This window comes from Sus scrofa, chromosome 11 (genome assembly GCF_000003025.6).
Source record: "Sus scrofa isolate TJ Tabasco breed Duroc chromosome 11, Sscrofa11.1, whole genome shotgun sequence".
NCBI lineage: Eukaryota > Metazoa > Chordata > Mammalia > Artiodactyla > Suidae > Sus > Sus scrofa.
Window position 1 is genome coordinate 70,420,821 of NC_010453.5, and position 22,342 is coordinate 70,443,162.

The 22,342-nt window shown below is 43.8% G+C and overlaps 1 protein-coding gene across 3 annotated transcripts in view; it reads right to left on the reverse strand.

The window, feature by feature from the left end:
- FGF14 (fibroblast growth factor 14) overlaps positions 1 to 22,342 on the reverse strand; it is a 610,568-nt gene that overhangs the window by 169,447 nt on the left and 418,779 nt on the right. Inside the window, exon 1 of one of the 3 annotated variants that reach the window (XM_001924895.6) lies at positions 1,152 to 1,458. The exons of the other annotated variants lie outside the window; for them this stretch is intronic. Coding sequence (XP_001924930.1) covers positions 1,152 to 1,344 — 193 coding nt within the window. The 5' untranslated portion in view covers positions 1,345 to 1,458. Of the gene's footprint in view, positions 1 to 1,151; positions 1,459 to 22,342 lie in introns of those variants that run through there. 3 annotated transcript variants of the gene reach the window in all.

The following is a 22,342-nucleotide window of genomic DNA, read 5'->3' on the forward strand; positions in this document are numbered from 1 at the left end:
CCGCATATGCTTCTCTCATCCGTCTTTGGAACAACAGAGAATTTAAAATAAATACAGCTGGGCACTGAGACTATAACTGCTGGGCAAACATATACTCCCATGAACGTAAATATATTCTTCAGTGTTTCCTGCCGAGCCCACTTAGTGATGGAAAGCCAGCCAGCCCCATTTCTCCCACAAAACACCCCACATGCTCTCCAAACAACCACCCCTAGCAACTGGGCTGGAGACAAGCAGAGCTGAACAAAAGCCGCTGGGCTCAGGCTCAGGAGTGAGTTGCTTTCCCAGACCCTGACATTTTAAAGGCAGTAACGGAAGGTCATGCTGGGCACTAGTTGTTTCTCCCATCCCCCCGCCAAAAAAAAAAAAAAAAAATACCCAGAAAACAGAAAACAAAAAAACCCCACCGTGTCTAGTAAGGCAACCATTCTAGTCATCTGGATGTAGTAACCGCTTGCTTTGCCTCCTGTACTTCGCGAGTCCTTGAATTAAAACTACCACGTAGGAAGGATGAGCGCCAGCCCCCAAATCGGCTCATTCTCCCTACTCGGAGCCCCTCTCCTCATCCGGAGATGTGACCCAAGGGCTTGAGAGTGACCCGTGCTGCCCACTAAGCAGCTTTCTGGTAAACCTCGACTGAACTAGCTTTCAGATCAAACACACCCTCCGCTCACTTCTCTTACAGCAGCCCCTGCTGAGCGCCAGGCGGGGATCGCCGCGTCTCGCCAGGGTCTGGGAGCCCAGCAGGTTCCCCGGAGACCTGGGAGGCCAGACCCAGAAATAGCCCTGGAGGCAGCCAGCGCGACCCCAGATCCCCCACCCCCCAGCCCGCCCAGCCTTCTGCAGCCGGACTCTACCCTCCGGGAAAAGCCAAGACCCTCCGAGGAGAGAGTCTCCCTCTGCCAGAGGCAGTGGCGGGAGCGGGCCAACTTGCCGGCTCCGGGAGGGCTGAGTTTTCAGTGGCTACAGGTTGCCGGGAGCAGGTTCCCAGCTCCCGAGGGCCGAAGGCGCTCGGCGCGCGGGGAAGGGAGACTTTTGTTCGGGGGGCGGGGGTGGGTTAGGAGAGACCGGGGGAGCCCGAAAGGGCCCCGTGCAGGTGGGGAGACGGGAGAGATCCGCCGGCGCACCTCCCAACAGGGACCCCCACAGACCTTGGCGCCGCAACCTGCGCTTCTTGAGGCCGAAGATGCGCACTTTGGAGAAGATATCCACCAGGTTGCCGTTGCAGAGCCCGCGGTTCTTGCTGGGGCTGCTCCGCCTCCTGCTGGCAGACGGCCGGTCCCAGTGCTGCTCCCGCGCCTGCCGCTTCTGGCGGATCAAGCCGCTGGCGATGGCCGCGGCCATGGTGGCCCCGGGACCGGGTCCGGAGGAGGGAGGGTCGGACGAAAGGGAGCTGGGGACACCAGAGCGGGAAGGGGCGGTGCAGACGGCGGCTCGCCCTTGGGGAGGCGGAGGCGGGGAGGCCGGAGGGGTTAGGGAGAGGGAGTGGGGCGCTCAGTCCCGACTAGGACCCATCGCCCTCTCCGCGGAGCGCGGGGCCGGGCGCGCTGATGCGCCCGGGGCGCGGCAGGGCAAGCGCTGGGGGCCCGAGGTCGTCTCCTCCTCTGCCGCCGCCGCCGCCGCGTCGGAGCCGGGAGTGGGGCCGGGGCAGCGGACGCCGCCGGTCACCGAGCGCCGCCGGAGCCCTCTCCGGGGCCGCCACCGCCACTCGCGCAGCCTTTCTGCCCTGCCCGCCTCCCGGGCTGGAGGTAGTGGTGGCCGCCTTCTTCCAGGGCACGGGATGGAGGGCAGGTCCCGGCCAGGTCTCGCGCGTGGGTCCGTCCAGGGCGCGCTGGGCAGGACTCAGCGCCTGACTCGAGCTGCCCCCTGGCCGGTGCCGCCGCCGCCGCCCGCTCTCGGATTCTGCCGGTGATTGTCAAGTGCTTTGGAAATCAGCATCTGGAGAGCGCAATCTTCTCCCCGGAGATCTCTAATCAAAGCTCTTCGTTCCCACCCCACCGCACTCCCCTCCCGTCCCCCTCCTGTGCCAGTCTTCAGAGAGGAAAAGGTATATATAATAACGACTTGTTAAAATATTAAGAATAATAGAAAAGAAAGCTACAATGGATTGCAGGGGGTGGGGTGCTAAGAGGCTGAGCCAAAGCAGGTGGAATTGAAGGAATTATCAGTGCGCTTTTTTCTTGGATGGCACTCGCAGGTTTCCGAGGCTTCCGAGGCTTAGCTAGGGCTTCTGAATCTTAACGTGCCTCCTGGTCCACAGAAACTCTCAGCTGCGGTTGCAACGCGGGGTGGTTTCCGCCCTCCCCGTAATCCCTTCAGCACCGGAGCCTCTCCGCCCCGGGAAGGAGGAGGGGGAAAGGGGGAGGCTGGGAGGGAGGCGCCTCCACTCCCCACCTAGTCCACCCAAACTTGCTGGACTCTCCCTTCTGCTACCAAGAAGGCTAGGCTTGTCCTTTTGAAAGGAGCAGAGCAAGAAGGAGGGAGGAGAGGGATGTGGGAAGACCCTCTGTCCCAAATCTGCCCTCTAGCACTGGGGGGAAGAGATGGCAGCGGCTGTAGCTGCTACAAAACAGCAGAGGGAATGGAATATTGAAGAACTCACTGCAGAATATTAAGGGCAGGAGGTTGTCACAGTCCAGGGACAACCAAAAGCAACCAGACTGAGGGACACTCCAGTTTGAACTGCTGTCTTTGGTGTCCCTGGGTAGACAGCCAGGGAGCTAAGCATCCGAACTGTCTGAAATTCAAATACAGCAGCTGTTTCCTGTCTGGGTCCCGACAGCGTTCTCTTAGATAACCGAAAATATGAAGGGCCGAGAGGAGGGGAGCAAGTCGAAGGCACCCCCAGAAAAGAGGTTGGGAGAGAAACACTGTATGCTTGGATGAATACAGATCCGTGGTTTCTAGGATACACTCCAAGTGACTGAACCCAATACAGCTTTTGCTCCTGTGGCTTCTCACTTTTTCCTCTCCCCTTGAAGCAGCGTTGCTTATTATTCCAGAAAGGTTAAGAAAAGAAATACAAAAACTAGACTCCCCACAATCCAGTGTGAAGAACGGGGGGAAAGAAGACTCATTAGGCAACCGAGACTTGCCACAGTCACTTCTCTGGCGACTGCTTTAGAGCTGCAAAGGGGAGGCGCACTCTGCAAGCAGCCCTGGGAGCAGTTCTCAACCAACACACGCTTTGTCTTTGTCTCAGGAACAGGCAGGAAGTACTACACAGACTTGCAACCAGGAAAGTGGGAGAAGTTCAGGCAAGGGCTGATTACAGGGAATCTAGACACCTTCCACTCTAGGGAACTTATACACCAGCTCTCCATGGAAGCAACTACTGCTCAGCTGTTTTTCATTGTATTTACTCCATATTTACTAATGAGTCTCTTTTGGAGAAGAGAATTTAATCTAAAAGGAGTGTGGAGATATGGGTCCAATGAAGATATCATTGGCCTTAGGATAAATAATGTATATAATATTTAACATTAAAGAACACTTTCTGTAAACTTATTTCCCCCCACTTTACTATGTTATATCCACATTATACTATGTGAAATGTGTATATATATATATATATATATAATAACTACGACTAGTAAAAGGATAGGCACGAGTAATTTTTCCAGAAATTTGCATGAGATAGAAAAAGTGAAGGAAAAAGGTTTGTTAACTCTTTTGCTCTAAGTCTTCCCTTTCCCCCCCTGATTTACATGTTTTTGTTCTTACATTTTTACTAAGTGTGTATGTATTTTGTGTTGTCATGTTCCTGCTTAAAGGAAAGGCCATTTGCAAAGATGGATATATCTAATAAAAGGCAATTAAAATTTGTTTTAATTCAAGTCATATTGAACAGAAAGAGTAGCTACTCCTGCCTTCCATTATTGAAGAGTGGCTACTTGAACATTGCAGATGTTACGGACTGGAATTTCTGAATGACTTTACGACTGAAGCAAACATATTTACCTAAAACTAGCAATGAGTTTTATAAAGAAGCAAAATGTTAAGTATAGTGACTTTTAAAATCTAGTACAACTGCTCCAAACAACATAACCTAGTTTGCTTTGAACGGTTTGCTGTTGTTACCCTCATGATATATGTGTCTAATATAATAATGTGAACAGAGTGAGACTAAGCTTCTTATTACTATAGCTGTGTTCATTATTTCCTTTCAGGACACTTTATTATTTTCTTATAATTCAATCTTCTCCCCCCCACCCCCTTTTGGCTTCTTCAGACCCCTCTCCTTAACGTTCAGCAACCTACACACAATACTGAGTTTCAGCACCGCGGACAGGGACTCTGCCCCAGCCTTAGCCTCTGGGCTAAAGCAAGTTCCCCAGAGTGTGGGAGGGCTGGCTCTTGAGAGGTTCGGAAACTCTCCTTCCTTAAAAGCAGCTTTCCACCCCCATCCTGCCGCCCGGCAGAAAGGAAATTAATCCTCACAGCTTCCACTGTCTTTAATAACACACCTTGGAGCATAAAGCCTTTCAGCTCTTCGATAACCAAGAAACACTTTCTTTCCTGATGCATTCGAACTCCTGGCGTAGCGCCTGAAACAGCGGACTCCCCAGCCTCAGTTGTGTGTCTACTCAGATTGTGAATTTCACAAGCCTAGGTCGCTTCTATTTTACAGGGGTTTCTGTTTTAAGGGAGCACGGGGTGGGGGCAACATTGGGATAATCAAGGTCTTTTAGCTTTATCCCTGCGTTTTCCTTTCACCTCTCCAAACCACTGTTTAGTTGTTTACAGACAGAGGTAAGGAAAGAAAACGCAAGAGAGCCATCTGCTGTCTTAAGCTGTGATAAAAGCATGTGCAAAACCATGGTGAAAACCCGTTCAGGGTGGGTGAACACAAATCCATACCTTGCTGTAATTCAGAAAATAATTTCACACTGATAAGAACCTCCTCCTCATGTCGTTAATTTCACCTCAGGCTTCACAAAAACAGATAAAGTACTGACCGGGTGCACCAGATACTGAACTCTGATTTCTGACAGTCTCTGGTCAGTTCTTGACTGCTACTTTCTGGCTATATAATGACCCCCAGTGAGTTGCTTTAGTCTCTCAGCCTCGATTTCCTCACCTCTAAAATGGAGATGATAACAGAATCTCCCTTTCAATGCTCGTGACATTAAATTTAGAAGATGAATGTAAAGATCTTTATCTAGGGTCTGGCACATCCTCAGTGCTTAAAACCGACAGCTATTACTACCATCATCTTCCAGATCATCACTCATTTCTTTCTTGAAAATTCTTCTTCAACCTCCATACGTATACATGTATGTGTGTGTGTGCATGTTTATGTCCTCACCTCCTAAACACGAAAAGATTTAAAATAATCAGAAATGTAAAAATTAGTTTAAGTTTTGGCAAAAGAAGTCTGAGGTTAAACCATGGCTCACCATTCAATAAATCTGTGAACTTAGCTTTGTAAGTAAGCCTTTCTCTCCACTCACTGACTAGCAATAATAAAAGCATTTCCCTGCCTCACAGGAATTAATGTGTTTGCCTATGAGAGAACAGTTTTAAAACTGTACAATACCACACAAACACTGTTTCACTGGAAGCTGATTATTCAACCACTTCCCAGTGCGGGCACATTTCCAGAAGATGCTATGCTCCTTTGCTTCCTTCTGCCTCTTCACTTTTCATATGTCGTTCCTTCTGCCTGGAGCATTTTTATTGCCTCTTGCCCACACTCCCCTTGGTAATATAAAACAGTGCTGAAAATCGCAATCGGCGTAAAGCGACCATAGACTTGGCTGTTTGTCCTTGAGCAAGTCATCTAAACCTCGTGAAGTTTCCATTTCCCCTTCTGAGAAAAGGGTCATAATAATGCAATACGGTTACCATGAGGATTAAATGAGAACATGTATGTGAAACACCTGCGGCAGTGCCTGCTACACAGTGCAGATTCAATGAATGACAGCTATGGGTAATTCCTCACCATTCAGATCTTCATTCTTTCCATGACCAAGTCCTACATTGATATTTCCATGACGATGTCTCATAGGCATCTCAGGCTTAACATGGCCAAGATTAAACTCTCATTCTTCCCTCTCAAGCTTGTTTTCCAACCAATCTCCCCCATCTCTGGAATGACATCTCCATTCTTCTTTTTCGTCAGGTCCAAAACTTTGGCCTTGTACCAATCTCATTTCTTTCTCATATGGAACCCCTCAGCAAAATGTATTCACTCTATCTTCAAAATAGGTCCAAAATATGATTACTTCCCACTACCTACACTGCTACCCACCACCGTCATCTTTTAGACAATTATAAGAGGGATCTGACTGGTCCCTTGGGATCCACCCTTGCTCTTCCTCCATATGCCTTCAATGCTGGGACCAAAGTGTTAAACATAGAAATCTGTTTATAAATCCTACACGTTCAAAGTCCTCACGGCGCCTACAATGCCCCATATGCTTTTCCCCCTCATCTACCTTCATTTGTTATCGGGCATCATCTCAGCTTCTCTCTCTTCATTCACCATTGCTGTTCCTTAACCCACCTGGCATGCTATTATGGCAGGACTGCTACGCTGGCTTTTCCATCTGCCACTCTTGCCTCCTTCAAAATCTTTGCTCACTTACTGTCATCTCAGTTGAGATCTTCTCTTACACATCTAGTTAAAATTGCGACTTCCAAACACCCAACCCCTTCTTCCTTGCTTGCTTTATGGCTCTACACAGCACTTAACAACTTTTAAAGCTTCGCTATATTTTTATATATGTATTTTAATACATATTTATTTATCTGGACCATCTTGCTCTTTTAAAATACAAACCTATATTTTGTGTCCCATTCATCTACTGCCACATATCCAGTGCTTAAAATGGTGCAAGGCAGAGTAGGTGCTCAATAAATACTTGTTTATTGAAAGAATTTAAGAAGTTGGATACATAGACAGCCAAACAGTTAATACCGAACAAGAGAATAGAAAATCTTGCTTAGCCCAATCTGTCAAGGATAAATTACTCCATGGTGCTTGATCACTTTAAGCACCAAGAAATCTAAAATTCTATCTGGAATATACACAATCTCAACCCCATAAATAGGATATACAGAGAGTTCTTTAGAGTTTGCTTGATCAGTTAAGCTTAACCTAACATGGCATGCGGTTTGAGTTTTGAATGCCAACAGTGATGCTTGGGGCTTACTAAAGGAGGGGAGACAGATTCCACCTGGATTGGACAGGACTAGACTACTGATCCTGTGACAAACAACACCTCCCCCCACCCACACACACACCCTGTTTCCCCCCTGCTTTCCAGTTGCCAGTTGGCAATATGCTTCCTTTCAACTCTGTTACATTGAATCAATCATTGAAAGCTAGAGGAACATATCTGTTAGAATCACCTACAAACCTAAAAGTAAATGAAATCGGAGGGAGGAGAGCATATAATGTATTTTAATATGTATCTTATTTATAAGAAATAGCCTTATTGATACAGATTTTATTATCAAAAGAACCTTTTCCCCCCTCTGCCTTCTGAGTTTTTTGTTATATTCTAGGTTATTTTGTTGAATAGGTTGCTTACATTCCAAATACATATGTTTTTGTATGGTTTACTAAAAAAGAATTACATTATTTTAACTTCAAATCAACAAAAAAAAATCTGAAGAACATGTTTCGTGACACTGATGTCTCTATTAAATGCTCACACGGTCTTATTTTCAGAAAGTAACAATCTGCCTATTTTTCTTCATATATTCCATTGCCACAGGCATTATATCAATGTAACCAAATTCATCAGTACGAAGCCAGTGACTTTAAGAGGCATCATTTAGGTGCCAAGGGGGGAAAAAACATTTTATTAAATGACATCATGTCATAGATTACAAGATGTATACCAGTTTTAGAGACATCTATACAAAAAATTATGTGCATATTAGAACCAATGAAATATGCCATAATGGGACTATGTAGGTCTCTCAGTGGGAGTTGAACCCTTATTAACCCTATCATACTCTGTATTTTGCTTAGGCTTCATACATCTGTTGGTTTAAAAAGATTTTTTAAGAGAACCTGTGTTCTGAAAACATCTTTAGGTTCATTCTTATTGGTATTGTTTTAATTCCTCTATCTCCAGTGGGTCTGAATTGGAAGGCTCCATAGGGTGGAAACAAGGATACCGCAAGTATTTCCCGCTATGAGATCATCGCCCCACAAAAAGTGACTCACTCTGTTTTGTCATGTGGTTCTGTTTGTGAGTCAATCACTTTTGAATATTTAAAATCGAGGGCTCAACATTTTGTCACTAATAAATTAATTAGGGGTGAGTTTGGGTAGGGTTAAAAAGGATATATTGACATTTATGTTTTTATTCTTTGTTTTGGCTTAAATTGACTCTATTTGAAAATGTATGATAATTCTTAGAAATACTGATGACTCTTCATTTTTTACTCATTTGGAAGAACATCCAAAAGTAATGTTAAGATGCCCTTGGGACAAATTTTCAGGTCGTTAATTAAGATTGAATGCCTATCCACTCATTACAGTTCAAGTTCAAATTTTTATATTACTTTTTCTGTCATAGTATTATTGACCTTTATTTTAGATTCAAAGGCTAACCTAAATGAAAAAGTGTTTTAAATTGTATTTTCGAGAAGTAATTGACTGTATTGGTGTTATACCAGGCTCGTTGATTAATTACACTAGATATATTTATTTCTAGTAGGGAACAGATTTCCATCTATTAAAAACCCTGGAAGGAATTTTATTGTTGCTTAATATTTTGATTCAATAAAGAAAAAGTGGAAACTATTGGTACCAAAAACTCATGAACATTCTTCCCTATAGAAGCAATACCAGATTGATACGAGCAGATGGCTTAGCTTTACAAATCTAGTGTATTTTTTAAATCTGGCTAATATGTTGGAAAAATACTCAGTGGTTTCCAACCTTCTATATTAAAATGAACCCAAAATGTGCATAGCATTTATTTCAGAGCTGTGAATATTGACTAACCTTTCCTCATTCTACAGGACTAGTGGGAGATGATAATAACATCAATTTAACAATACATCAGTGAACTGGGTTTTTAAAAGGACTACTGAACATTTCAACATAAAAAACATTATTCAATTTCTCCCCCAAAATGAGAAATAGACTTTCATCTATATCCTCCATGTGAAGATTCTATGTGCACACATGATATCATCTTATCTGTAACATTATAACTGATTTCTATTCAATGATGACTAGAATGGTCACTTTCACAGCAATTAAAGGTTGTAGGTTAATTATGTTCTTTGCATTTAGTGTATACAGGCTAAACACATATATAAGCATGTGCATCTTTACACAGATGCACACATATACACACGGGCTTGTACCAAAACAAGTAACAAAATTCCTGACTCTGGGAAAGACAATTGTGACGCATTAGTGATTTCCAGAGAAAAAGGACTTGCAAACACCCCATTCAACAATCTTAGAAGACTATTATCATTACCACCCTAAAAGTGTGGGCTGTTTAGCTAAATCCACTTTTGAAGTGTTTCTCAATACCAGTTAAACCCAAATTAGGGATAAATTAGAGTATAGATTTTAGTCATAATTCTCTCAACATGAACGGAGACTATGTTTCTCTCAATTTATAAAACAACTAAATAGTAACTGGTATAATCGTTTGTGAAGAACTTTTTCATGTATGGAAGTGAGGGCTATGGTCCTCATTTAAGAGAAATGTTAGGCCCCAGAGATGGTAAATGATTCTTATGTTCACCTTGCTAGAAAGTGGAGGAAACAGATCTTAAGCACATCCTTCTTCTACCAACCTATCTCCTCCCCACTATTTAAAATGCAGGAGTTCCCGTCGTGGCGCAGTGGTTAACGAATCCGACTAGGAACCATGAGGTTGCGGGTTCGATCCCTGCCCTTGCTCAGTGGGTTAACGATCCGGCGTTGCCGTGAGCTGTGGTGTAGGTTGCAGACGTGGCTCGGATCCTGAGTTGCTGTGGCTCTGGCATAGGCTGGCAGCTACAGCTCCGATTAGACCCCTAGCCTGGGAACCTCCATATGCCGCGGGAGCGGCCCAAGAAATGGCAAAAAGACCAAAAAAAAAAAAAAAAAAAAAATATGCAGCTATCTGTCATAACACCCAGTCTAGGATGGGGACACTTAAACGAGATTCAAAGACTCTCAGCAGTTCCAGGGGTGTATTTAGGATTATTTGTGATTTCCCTTAAAATATAAACTAAAGGAAAAAAAAAATTTCATACTAAAGGAAAAAAAAAATTCTATGGCACTGAGTTCCCAGTTTTCATCCAATTCTCAAAGTAACCTGGGTCCAAACCAAGAGGAAGAGTCACAACTGTAGAGGGAAGCACAGACGAAATGAGCATGCAACACCCAATACAACATTTCTCCCTAAAAATGTAATACACACTCAGTGAGAAAAGTTGTGGGAGTTCCCGTCATGGCTCAGTGGTTAACAAACACGACTAGCATGCATGAGGACTCAAGTTTGATCCCTGGCCCTGCTCAAAGTTAAGGATCCAGAGTTTCCATGAGCTGTGGTGTAGGTCACAGACACGGCTCGGATCCCGTGTTGCTATGGCTGTGGCGTAGGCCGGCAGCTACAGCTCTGATTTGACCCCTAGACTGGGAACCTCCGTATGCCACAGGTGTGGCCCTAAAAGACAATAAAAGAAAATTTTTTGAATGTAAAAATAAATGATAAATAAAATCACCTGTAATCCTGACCTTAAAACTTTCGGTGTAGTTCTCCCAGTTTAAAAAAAAAAAAAAATCATTTTACATGAAAACTTGCTCTCATATTTTTGCCACAGTTTAATGACTAAGAAGATGCAACTGAAGAAAAAGCCCGTGTGTGAAAGTTCATATACTTAAAGCACATGGCCTGGAAGCCCATCAAAACCCACTATATTCCACATGTCTTTTTAGAGCTCAGAGATCACTTCCTTCCAAGTCATGCTCTAAAGGTTTTAACTTCTAGGACCAATCATTGCCTTAGTTTTCAGCTTTAGGGAGTCTAGATCAATAAATTAAGCCTTAGGGTTCTGGAAAAGTTGGTATCAACCTCCTTCTAACTTTAGGATCTACTTCTGAAAAACACATGTGAGGAGTTTCTGCTGTGGTGCAGTGGGTTAAGGACCCGGTATTGCTGCGGCTGTGGTGTAGTTCACAGCTTCAGCTCAGATTTGATCTCTGGCCCAGGAACTTTTGTATGCCATGGGTGTGGGGAGTGGGGGTCAGGGGAGCATATAAAAGCAGTTTCCAAAGTTCAATGCACTTAATAAATATTATTAGTATAAATCGATGCTTTATTCTTGAAACCATTCCCTACTTTGTACATAAGCCATCCTCTGAGTCCTCCTCAGCAACCTACTATATGTTTCCTATTGCTTCTCTGACAGTGTCACAAATTTAGTTGCTTAAGACAGTACATTTATTTTCTCACAGTTATGGAGGTAAGAAGTCCCAGGTCAGTCTCACTGGGTTTTAGCCAAGATATCTGCAGAGCTGGTTCCTTCTGGAAACACTGAAAAAGAATCTGCTTGTTTTGTTGGCTTGTTTCCCCTTCTAGAGGCCAACCTCGCTCCACGGCTTGTGGTCCTTCCCTTGTACCATCCTAGCCTCTTGCCTCTGTTGTCATGTCTACTGCTACTGACCTGACCCTACTGCGCCCCCTTCTAAGGGTCCTAGTGACCACACTGGGTTCACCCAGATAACCCAGATCATTTCCCAGCTCACGATCTTCAATTTAATCTCGTCTTCCAGGTCCCTTCTGCCACGTAAACATAGTCACAGTTGCAGGACTGGAGATCAGGACTTGAACAACCTACTTCTACAGCATATGTCAAGTGAGCCCTGCTATGGTCTGTAATTACCTCTATGGGAGAAAAGAATGGATGTAGTATATGCATAACTGGTTCACTTTGCTGTATACCTGAAACTAACACAACACTGGAGGTTAACTATATTTCAATAAAACTTAAATAAGCCAAATGAAAGAAAAAAGAAACGAGAGCTCTGCCTAGCATCTGATAATCACCCTACCACCCCCAACCCCACAACGATGGACAGAATGCCAGTTTTTAAATTAGACCACTGTTCCCTACAAACATAATTTTTTTTAAAAAAACACCAGCTGTTTACTTGATTGAATTTGACAGCTGCCTGCTTCTGCACCCCTGCTGCTTCACTCCCTACTCAGAATGATGGCTTAGGCTTATTATTGGCTGGGTCTCTCTGATATCACCTGCTTACGTGAATTTCTTATGAATTTAATTATTGGAACTCTCAGGGGGGAAAAAAAGCACAGCAATTCTCAGAGGCTGTGGAAACAGAGACATTTTCTCCCTCTGGGTTGTGGGGATGCATTTTCTGAGTCCCACATAAATCCATGAAGAATTTAATTTCTTGAGTTTACAACACGGCTTTCATGAGATTTATGGCCATAGAATCGAGCTGAATAAAACTAAAGCTAGACGTGTGATACTCTACAAGATGAGATTTAGAGCCCAAGGCTATCACCAAATGAAGGAAATAGATTCAGAAAGTCTTTTTTCCCCATTCCATTTTCATTTTTATTTAGCTGTAGGGGCCATTGATAATTGCAATTTCCTTGAGAAATTCAGACTAGCCCCTTAGGTAAGAATTTGCCTTCGCTGTAGACTTGACACTGACTACAAATGAAAGGTATCGTTCAAGTCAAAGATTTTTAAAGGAATCACATATTTTTTACTGAGTTTGATGTGGATAGAGGAAGAGGTATCTCAGAAAAAAAAAAAGAATAATTTCAGGCAAAACGTCACGGAGAGTTTCAAAGACACAAATTCTATTGCCTGGCCTCTAAATGTCTAAGCTCACTCCTCTGACCCCTTTTCCCTTTTCGTGCTGCCACTCACTTTGTCTTCCTCTGAATCCCTACAGAGATTTAAAATTGGTTTCCAGACATGAGGGTACCCAATGGTTGCAAGAAATCTTTGGCTGTGAGTCCAGAGTAGCACCTATTCTATTTTGCAGGCAAATATATATAATTTGATACACCAGAACATACCAGTAAATGGATCTCTTCCCAATGAACAGGGATAAACGGTCCAAGCAGAATTATTCTTCCGGATGCCTAACTGGTGCAGTCACCAGTGCCCAGGAGAGAGCTGTGGCCATACTCATCGACCTGTGTGCCTCTCCCCATCGAGCAGGCTTAGTGATCCTCTCCAGAGATTTAGTTCTAGCAGGACAAGGACCAGATGAGTTTACATCCGAGATTTTTGACTACAAACAGGAGACAGCAATTTAACATATCTTTATACTAGAAAAGTTCGATTTCAGCTGTGGGTGCCCTGCTACAAGAGTCAAAGCAGATACTCAAGGGCTGCGTTCTAATTTTCAGGTCACTTAGGCAGAGATAACCCAGGCGTCCTCATTCCCAGACCTTGGCTGGAACTTCTTTGCATGCTCTCTGAAGGGGCAGACTACCTGTGCCCACCTGTGCCCACCAACTCCCAGCTTCTCAAGCTTCTTTGCCTCCCAAACTCTCCCCGAGACCCCAGGGTGGTGCTCTGGACCACAGGGGCCTCGCCCCCCCAGGGTCTGGCACATGTCAGCACTTTCCAGGTTCTCAAGCAGTGATTGTGGAAGGATGAGAATAAGAAAGGAAGACCCTCGGGTTCTGGACCTCTGGTCTCTTTAATTTTCCATCCAACAGTATAAGATACCTGCCCTTGGGTTCCATTCCCCAGCCCCCACCCCCTCTCTCCTCCCAGGTCACACTGTAACTTTTCTTTTTTTAAAAAAAGTTTTATTGAATTATAGTTAATGAACAAGGCTGTGATCATTTCAGTCATGTATATACACATAACCATTCTCAGATTCCTTTTCCATATATTTGATCACAGAATATTGCGTAGAGTTCTCTGTGCTATACAGCAGGTCCCTGTTGGCCAGTCATTCCATAGACCTCAGTGTGCATATGCCAATCCCAAAGCCCCAGTCCATCCCTCCCCATCCCCACCTGTCCACTTTGATAACCATAAGTTTTTCAAAGTCTGTTTCTGTTCTGCAAATAAGTTCATTTGTATCCTTTTTTTTTTTTTTTTTTTTAGAGTCCGCATATAGAGGATATCATATGATGTTTGTCTTTCACTGTCTAACTGCATCTAGTGTGATAGTTTCTAGGTCCATCCATGTCACTGCAAAAGGCATTATTTCATTCTTTTTTTACGGTTGAGTGTAACTTTTCAGAGGATCTGAAAGAAAAAAACAAACCACAATACCTTCTCTGAAAGAAGCTACTCTTATTCTTGAAGCACTGAAAGAGGTCCAAGGGGGAGTGTTTGTGGAGGTCCTCTGATCCCCCCAATTTTAACTGATCTCAATAAACAGAGAAATCACTAATATGTGCATCAGAGTCATATTTTATTCCTCAATTCCAAACATACATGGGTTTAAACTGAAATCTTATTTTGTTATATTATATTGTTATTCCCTATCTGTAAAAGGTAGAACAAGAAGTAACCTTAAGACAATCTAGTCTAACTCCCCAATTTTACTGATCAATACACTCAATCCCAAGGAGATGAATTAATTTACTTAAAGTAATTAGTAAGTTCATTAACAAGTTCACTGCAAGCAACACCCCTGGATCCTGAGTCTCCTGATCCTGCCTGCAAGGACCACTACTTCTGAGAAAAGCTTGGCTGTGCTGGAGAAGTGTCCCCTGTACCATCCCCAGATGGTTCTGGAACACAACTATCCTCTCTTTTTTTTTTTCTTTTTAGGGCCGCACCCTCGGCATTTGGAGGTTCCCAGGCTAGGGGTCCAATCGGAGTCATAGCTGCCAGCCTACACCACAGCCACAGCAACACCAGATCTGAGCCATGTCTTTGATCCACACCACAGCTCACAGCAATGCTGGATCCTTAACCCACTGAGCAGAGACAGGGATCGAACCTGCAACCTCATGGTTCCTAATCGGATTTGTTTCCACTGTGCCATGACGGGAACTCCACTCTCTCTTTTCTTAAGTGAAGCCCATGATGTTTTTCTAGGCAGATACACGCACTATTCTTTTTTTCTTTCTTTTTTTTTTTTTTTTTTTTTTTTTTTTTTGCTTTTTAGGGCTGCATCCACAGCACATGGATGGAGGTTCCCAGGCCAGGGGTCCAATCGGAGCTGTAGCTGCCAGCCTACACCACGGCCACAGCAACGCTAGATCTGAGCCGCGTCTGTGACCTACACCACAGCTCACAGCAATGCTGGCTCCTGAACCCACTGAACAAGGCCAGAGATGGAACTCTCATCCTCATGGATACTAGTCAGGTTTGCAACTTGCTGAGCCACAACGGGACCTCCATACACAACGGGAACTCCACATTCTGAAATAACCTAAGTTGTCTACTAATTAGTTCATCTGACATTTGCAAAACAGGCGCCCCTTGGTCGATATATTCACAAGAAGATGATTTTCATACAGGCGTATATCTTCATTTCCATACTCGGCCTTCATTCATTCATTCCTTCATTGACTCAATTAACAAATCCTTCAAGCACGAAGGCTTCATCTCTACGCTTGACCCAGTGTTCAGACATTAACAAAAAGCATTTCTACCCTTAAGCAGCAGACTATAGAGGAAGATGGCTCCACACATACATGGGCCGAAGTATTTGAGACGCGAGGTGTGCAACTTGCACAAGAAGAGGGGAAACAGGAGCCAGTTCTACCTGGGATGGGTCGGGAAGGGTCTCCTGGAAACAGCATCACAGCAAGCTGAGGTTCAAAAGATGGGAGGTGTCCACCCCACAGACAAGAGGGGGACTCCAGAGAGAAAATGTCAAACGAGAGAAATCCCGTTAAGACACAACATGTGAAGTTGAGTGAAAAGAGTTTCATTCACCCAAAGCGCCCAACCTGCGTTGGGGTAACTGGTACAAAGCACCTTAGTCGGTGACCATGTCAGGGGGCATCTGGGGGAGATGTGCACCAGCTTTAGGACCAGCTGAGCATAGACATATTATGTAATGATTCACGGAGCGATGTTCGCAATGTGACCCACTTACTTCTCTGACTATTTTCCTTCTCAGGCTGCCCTTTGCCCCCACTTTTCCATTAACCTGAGAGCCAGGGTCCCTGGAGTTCAAGTGTACAGAAGACAGTGTATATCTGTGATATATGTCATTACACATACCCACACACATAAGGTAGACGCGAGGGCTGCATTGATAGTGTTTACTAGTGGGTGGTGGGTAATAGCTGCTTCTATGTCTTAGTTTTTGTACTTTTCCCCCAATTTTTCACAAAGAGCATGTGCTAACTTTATAACCATAAAAGGCTGCCTTTTCGAAAACAGAGATGTTGATGTAGAAGACATAAGAGGACAACTTAGGGTGGGGGAAAAACGTAATTGTAATGTATACATGTAAGGATAACCTGACCCCCTTGCTGTACAGTGGGAAAATAAAAAAAAAAAATTAAAAAAAAAAAGAGGACAACTTAGATACAAAGGAGACTGTCTTTCTGTTGAGGGTGTATCATTAATCCAGCTCTGGATTTCATCAGCTGATTAGATTGTTCTTTCTTCTAAATTGCCTATAATATTATTACTCCTTTTAAGGTGAAAGCATAGTCTATTTATATGGTATCAAAAGCCTTGTGTTTAGAACTCTTAAACATCAAAATCTTTCCCCTTTCTGCTTTCAGAGATGTCAAATTTTACTGCTGCAATAAGATCACTCTGAAAAAAATACAAACAAAAAACGAACAAAAACGGTAACATCTTTTTTCCTTGAAATAAATCAAGTTGCAATTAAAAAAAAAGACCTTCAATATAGATTTTTAGGAGATGAGTAATATAATTCAAGGTTGAGAGTGTTTACAAGGTCTGGTGTCATAAAGGACAAAATTAATTTCCTGCAATAAAGTATTGCTCTTTTTATGGCCCTACCTTGGCTCCTGGATAGACAGACCCAGTATTATTTATAACACACTTATGTCCCCATATCTAGGTATCAATACTGTACGGATAATCACAGAAATGCATCTCGATCAGTGGGATACCCAGGTCTCACGATGCCCTCTCTGAATGGTTATAAGATCTTTCGTTTTCTTTTTACCTTAGAGGGTCTCAGTTACTTGCAACGTTTGCCCCATCAACTTTCCTGGCTACTTGGTATCAGCAGTTCAATTTCATCTTCTTCCCAGAGGGTAAATTATTTTCTACTGTAACTGTCCTTGCCAATTTAGCCTAGATTAAAACACACACACACACACACACACACACACACACACACACGCAAGCACACACGCACGCACGCACCCCCCACATAAATATTGCTAAACCCTCTGGGCCGGTCAAGGAAATAAACATACCTTCTTCTCCTAGAGTTCCAAAGACCAGTCTGTTAAATTCACATCGACCCTTCAGCTCGGAACTGCTGTCGGGACCTGTTTTATGTTGACAACACTGTTGGGAGGATGTCTGATTTCCACGTGCGCCCTCCTGTGAGTGAGACCCACTGGTTCCAGAGTCACCCCCTCCTTCTCCAGATGGCTGGAGTTCTCGAAGGCCCTTGCCAGAGGTGAGCCTGAAGCCTGATTCTGTACCGCTCACAGGAGCAAAGTCTGGTTCCCTTTTCCACATGCCCCTCCGTAAGTATTTTATGATAACACACATACCCTCTATTTATTTCTGTCCCTCTGGTTTTCCTCCTTTTAAATGACACTGACACCCTCTCCCCCCATGAGAGCTGTGGCCAAGGTCACACAAACCCAGAGGTTTTTTTCTGTTTGTCTGCTGACTTTGTCTGCTTGTCTCTAGAACACAGCTGAACACTTTCACTCTCGCCTTCTCGTCTTCCTAAGTCCTTACCTCCACCCTCACGCCGTCTCAGTCCCAAGTCTCAGCACCTACATCTCCAGCCCTTTCACTGGCCATTCAGTTAGTAGTTTACACTCACTGTCCTTGGCTATTGTTCCAAGTACACGTTTAAACACGGAGACTTCAAAACAAGGCTGCAACGATCTTAATTCTCTTAAAACCTTTGGACTGGCTGCTCGCCTCTCTTCCTCCACCGAGCTTGAAAGATGAGAGAGATTTTCAAGCTTTGCAAAACAGGAGCCTTGTCTGTTTTGGTCACTGATCATGACTGGTGCTCCCAAAGCCTGGCATCAGGCTTGGCCCCAGAAGGGATTCAGTGACCAGCTGCTGCATAACTTTAGAAGGTGGATTACTTCTGGGTTAGCTGGTCAGGGCACTAATAACCATGTTACACCTTCAGACCAGACCTGCACATGGCAGAGACGTAGGGTCCAGGGGGTCTGGACCCTTCACTGTGCCAAGGGTCTGAAGAACAAGCTTAACCCAGCCTGGACTTTCCCTTTGCACCCCAAGTCTTCTGTGCATCATTTCCTATTACAAATTACTTTATTAGTTTAGTCCAATATAGTGCCACAGCTGCTATTCATGGGAATTACATTAGAAACTTTTCAAAAGAATCTCTGGGGGTGGGTGAGTCCTGAGTATAAGAATCTTCTCTGAAAGGTCTTCAAGATCCATTTCAAATATTGTATCATGTAAATGATCAGAACAGTCCATTAAAATTAAGAGTATATTTTTTAAAAGATGTTCTGGAAAGATATTATTTCCTTCATGTCAACCTGAGGCCTTGCTCTGCAATTTTTCTATCAGCCTATGGGGAGAAAAAAAAAATGTCCTTAAATGGAAGACTGCCTGGTTCTTATTTTGAGCCATCAGAAAAGACGTACATTGTTCTTTTTCATTATTATAAAAAAGAAAATCATCAATGCCTAACGCAGGCAACGTCATCAGAGAAGTTCATGGGGATGGTTCTGGGGAAACTTTGGTTCTTACGTCTCCTGCAACCACTAGAAAGGCGCTTACTCCTGAGAACACGTTTTAATAAAACGTTCCTTACTAAAGCTGAAGCTCATAACTTTCCAGAATCAGGTTCAGGCAAATCGTGACTGACCTGATGAGGTGAGTACGGGATCAGTGTCTTCCTTTCAACCTTTCAGAACTGAGTCTAGTGGCCACCGGCGCCCTGATGCCCACTGCTGAATGCCCACTAACAGGCAACCTAACCAACAGACCTGCCCAGTGTTTTGCAGCCTGATGGATGCTCAAGCAGTCCCCAGCCCCAAGATACACAAAACCCGAAAGACATACAGATGTCCAGCATACTGTCTCTTATCCACAGGGCTTCTAAGTTGTCATCTAGCTACTGTGACCAATCAATCTGAAAAAAAAGCACTACGTGCATTCTCTTTTCCTTCTCAGGTAAGATGTTTTAATTCCTGATGAGAGATTTTTAAACATAGTCTGTAGCCTCAAAAGAATAAGATACTGGTAGTTCTGCAGCAGGTCAGTGAAGGGGAGATTTTGAAGGCTGGGTAGTGGCAGGGTCAAGGTCTTTCTGTGGTCTCAAACATCCCGTGAAAACTAACATTTATTGCGTGCCAGGCTAAGGGGCAGACCCTTAACATACATTATCTTTCTTGATCTAGAGACAGCCTTACGAAGGCGAGACCCTTCCATTCCCCAGTTGGGGAAGCAAGAACGTTGCAGGGTGACGGCATCGAGTCCCCTGAGACTAGCTCAGTGCTGCTTCTTGTTGCTCACACCAGGAAGCCTAGGAGAATATAGGCGGTAAACGGATGAAAAGAACATATTTAGAAGGTCACTTCTAGCAGCAATTTCCTGGGAAGAGCTGAGTTTTGAGGGATGTGCCAATCCTGCCACTTGCCCCCGGTGGAACTCCAGGCTGTGGTTCAGGGCTGACACAGGGCTGAGAAATGCAGTCACCACAAATTCCAGAACTCAAGTGAGGGACACCAGTCCCCAGTACCATCCTTTTCTCTTTTCCTTTCTTTTTTAAAAAGAAACTTTATTGGAATAGAGTTGACTTAACAAAGTTGTGTTAGTTTCAGGTATAAGTGAATCAGTTATATAAATATTTATATTTTTCCCTTATAGGCTATTACAGATTGTTAAATAGGTTTTTATCCTTCTTAATATGAGAGGCAGAACCCCATGGATAGCAAAATGTTGGCATTTCAAGGGTATGTCAGCCATCTGCAGAAATCATGGGATAAAATTTTTTAATTAGTGTCTGATGCAAAAGACAGAATGGGGGCCACGATGCCAAATCAGTAGGTGAAATCTATCCTCAGGGAGCTTAGTTGCTCTCCTCCTGTGCTTCTCCTATCTTATATTTCCTATCGTCCAGAGCAAGTGAGTCACGTTGTTTGTTTACCACTGTCTCCTCAATACTTAGTTCTGGGGGGACATTCCTGATATTTGCTGGAAGAATAAATGGATGATTGAATGAATGAGAGAATACTCCCAAACCACGTAATTGAAACAGTTGCTACAAAGCCTTGATTTACTTTCCATGGGATGTTTGCAAATGCATGTTCTTTTCCAAAACAGGAAAATCAGTGAGCATATATGAATAAATCAGATCAGAAGGGTCAGACTGAAGGGGTGGGGATGGGCGTTCCCAGAATCCCAGCAGAAGGAAGACTGTCTTCTACTACTTGAAATACACAGAAACTCCCCTGGCTTGAAAGGTGGCACTTATAAGTCACAGTGCCTCCAAGCCTTCCTCAGCCCCAAAGGACATCTGAGGTTTGAAACTCACTGTTATTGTGTAGAAAGTTTTCTCTTCACATCTCCTTGTGTGAATCAACAGAACCAAGTGAAGATGACGGATGTATATGAGAACAATCCATCGTTTACAGGTCATTATGCTCAGCTCTTTGTTATGCACTGAATTGTGTTCCCCCCAAATTCCAAAGTTGAAACCCTAACACCCAGCACCACGGAATACGACTGTGTTTGGAGGTAAAACTTCTACGGACGGGACTACGTTAAAATGAAGCCCTTGGGGCAGGTCCTAATCCACTCTGACTGGTGTCCTTACAAAAAGAGAAAATTTAGACAAAAAGAGAGACACGAGGTGTGTGTGCACAGAAGAAAGACCCCATGAGGTCACAGCTAGAAGGCGATCATTTTTCAAGCCAAGGAGAGAGGCCTCAGAAGAAACCAAATGTGACCGCATCTGGATATTGGATTCCCAGCCTCCAGAACTGTGAGAAGATATATTTTTGTGGTTTAAGCCACCCAGCCGGTGGTACTTTGTTCTGGCAGCCCCAGAAAATGAAGACACCATATGAAAATAAACTCACTCCTCTGTTAAATGGAAAAACCCTGACACCAAGAAGGCCAGCCTTCACATCTGGGACACTGCGTAGACCAGGGATGGCTTTATACAGGAATTCTGACCACCGAGGCCAGGTCATTCACGGGTTCTGCCAGCAAGGTGCTGCTGGGTTAGCTCCCATGGTGGGGGGAGGGGGACGAGGACTCATCAAGGTTTCACTCGTGACGTCATAGTCTGGTCTTGGAAAGCAAATCCCTTTGTCCTTTTGTGCAGACACAGTACCAGCTCCATGCAGCCAGAGACCATGTTTAGCCATTCGCTAAATGCTTACCAATAAAATCCACCAGCACAGAGAAAGGCTGATCAAGTGTATTTACCCAGAATGACTTTTCTTAATCAAGTACTGTTAAAATTAATTATGATGAGCATCTGGCAAAGAATGTCTTCGCAAAATTAATGTTGAAAATTATTCCCTCTGCTCTTATCCTTTGGGGTAATATTGGGTATGAACATAAGAAGAATATATATTTAGTGCCTAATAAATATTGCTACTAAAATAACATCATAGTATACTTCTTAATAAACCCCCCAAAGATAATCTCGCTCAAGTGTAAGTAGTATTTTTTTGCCTTTTATCTGTCACTAAGAATTATGTAACTTACTTTCCTTTTAAATTTGTCTGTCCCCTTGGAATCTCACGGCTAAATATAGTTTTTAAATATAATTGCTGTCTTCAGCCCAGATTTCTGGCATGTCATTCTCCCTTATCACTATATTGTATTTGATCTTCAGTCATTAAGCTAACAAATATGCCAAGCTCTGTTTTTTTTCCCATGAGCTTCTTCAAATCCTTTTCTAGAATTAGATAGGACATAAATAATAAATAAGAATTATCCTTTGAAGGAAAAGGAATACCTTTATCCAGGAGTCGGGGGTTCTCCACTGGGAAAATGCGCCCCCTCCCCACGGCATATGTGATGAAGTCTGGAGACATTATCAGTTGTCACTACTAGGAGTGGCAGGTGCTTCGAGCATCTAGTGGGCAGAGGCCAGAAGTGTTGCTAAATATTGTAAATTACTTCCCACGACAACACGTTATCCACCAAAAATGTGAACAGAGCCAAAGTTGAGCAAGCTTGCCTTGGAGCTGGAGTATTTGCAATAATTGGATAGTTTAGCAAGGCTGTGGCT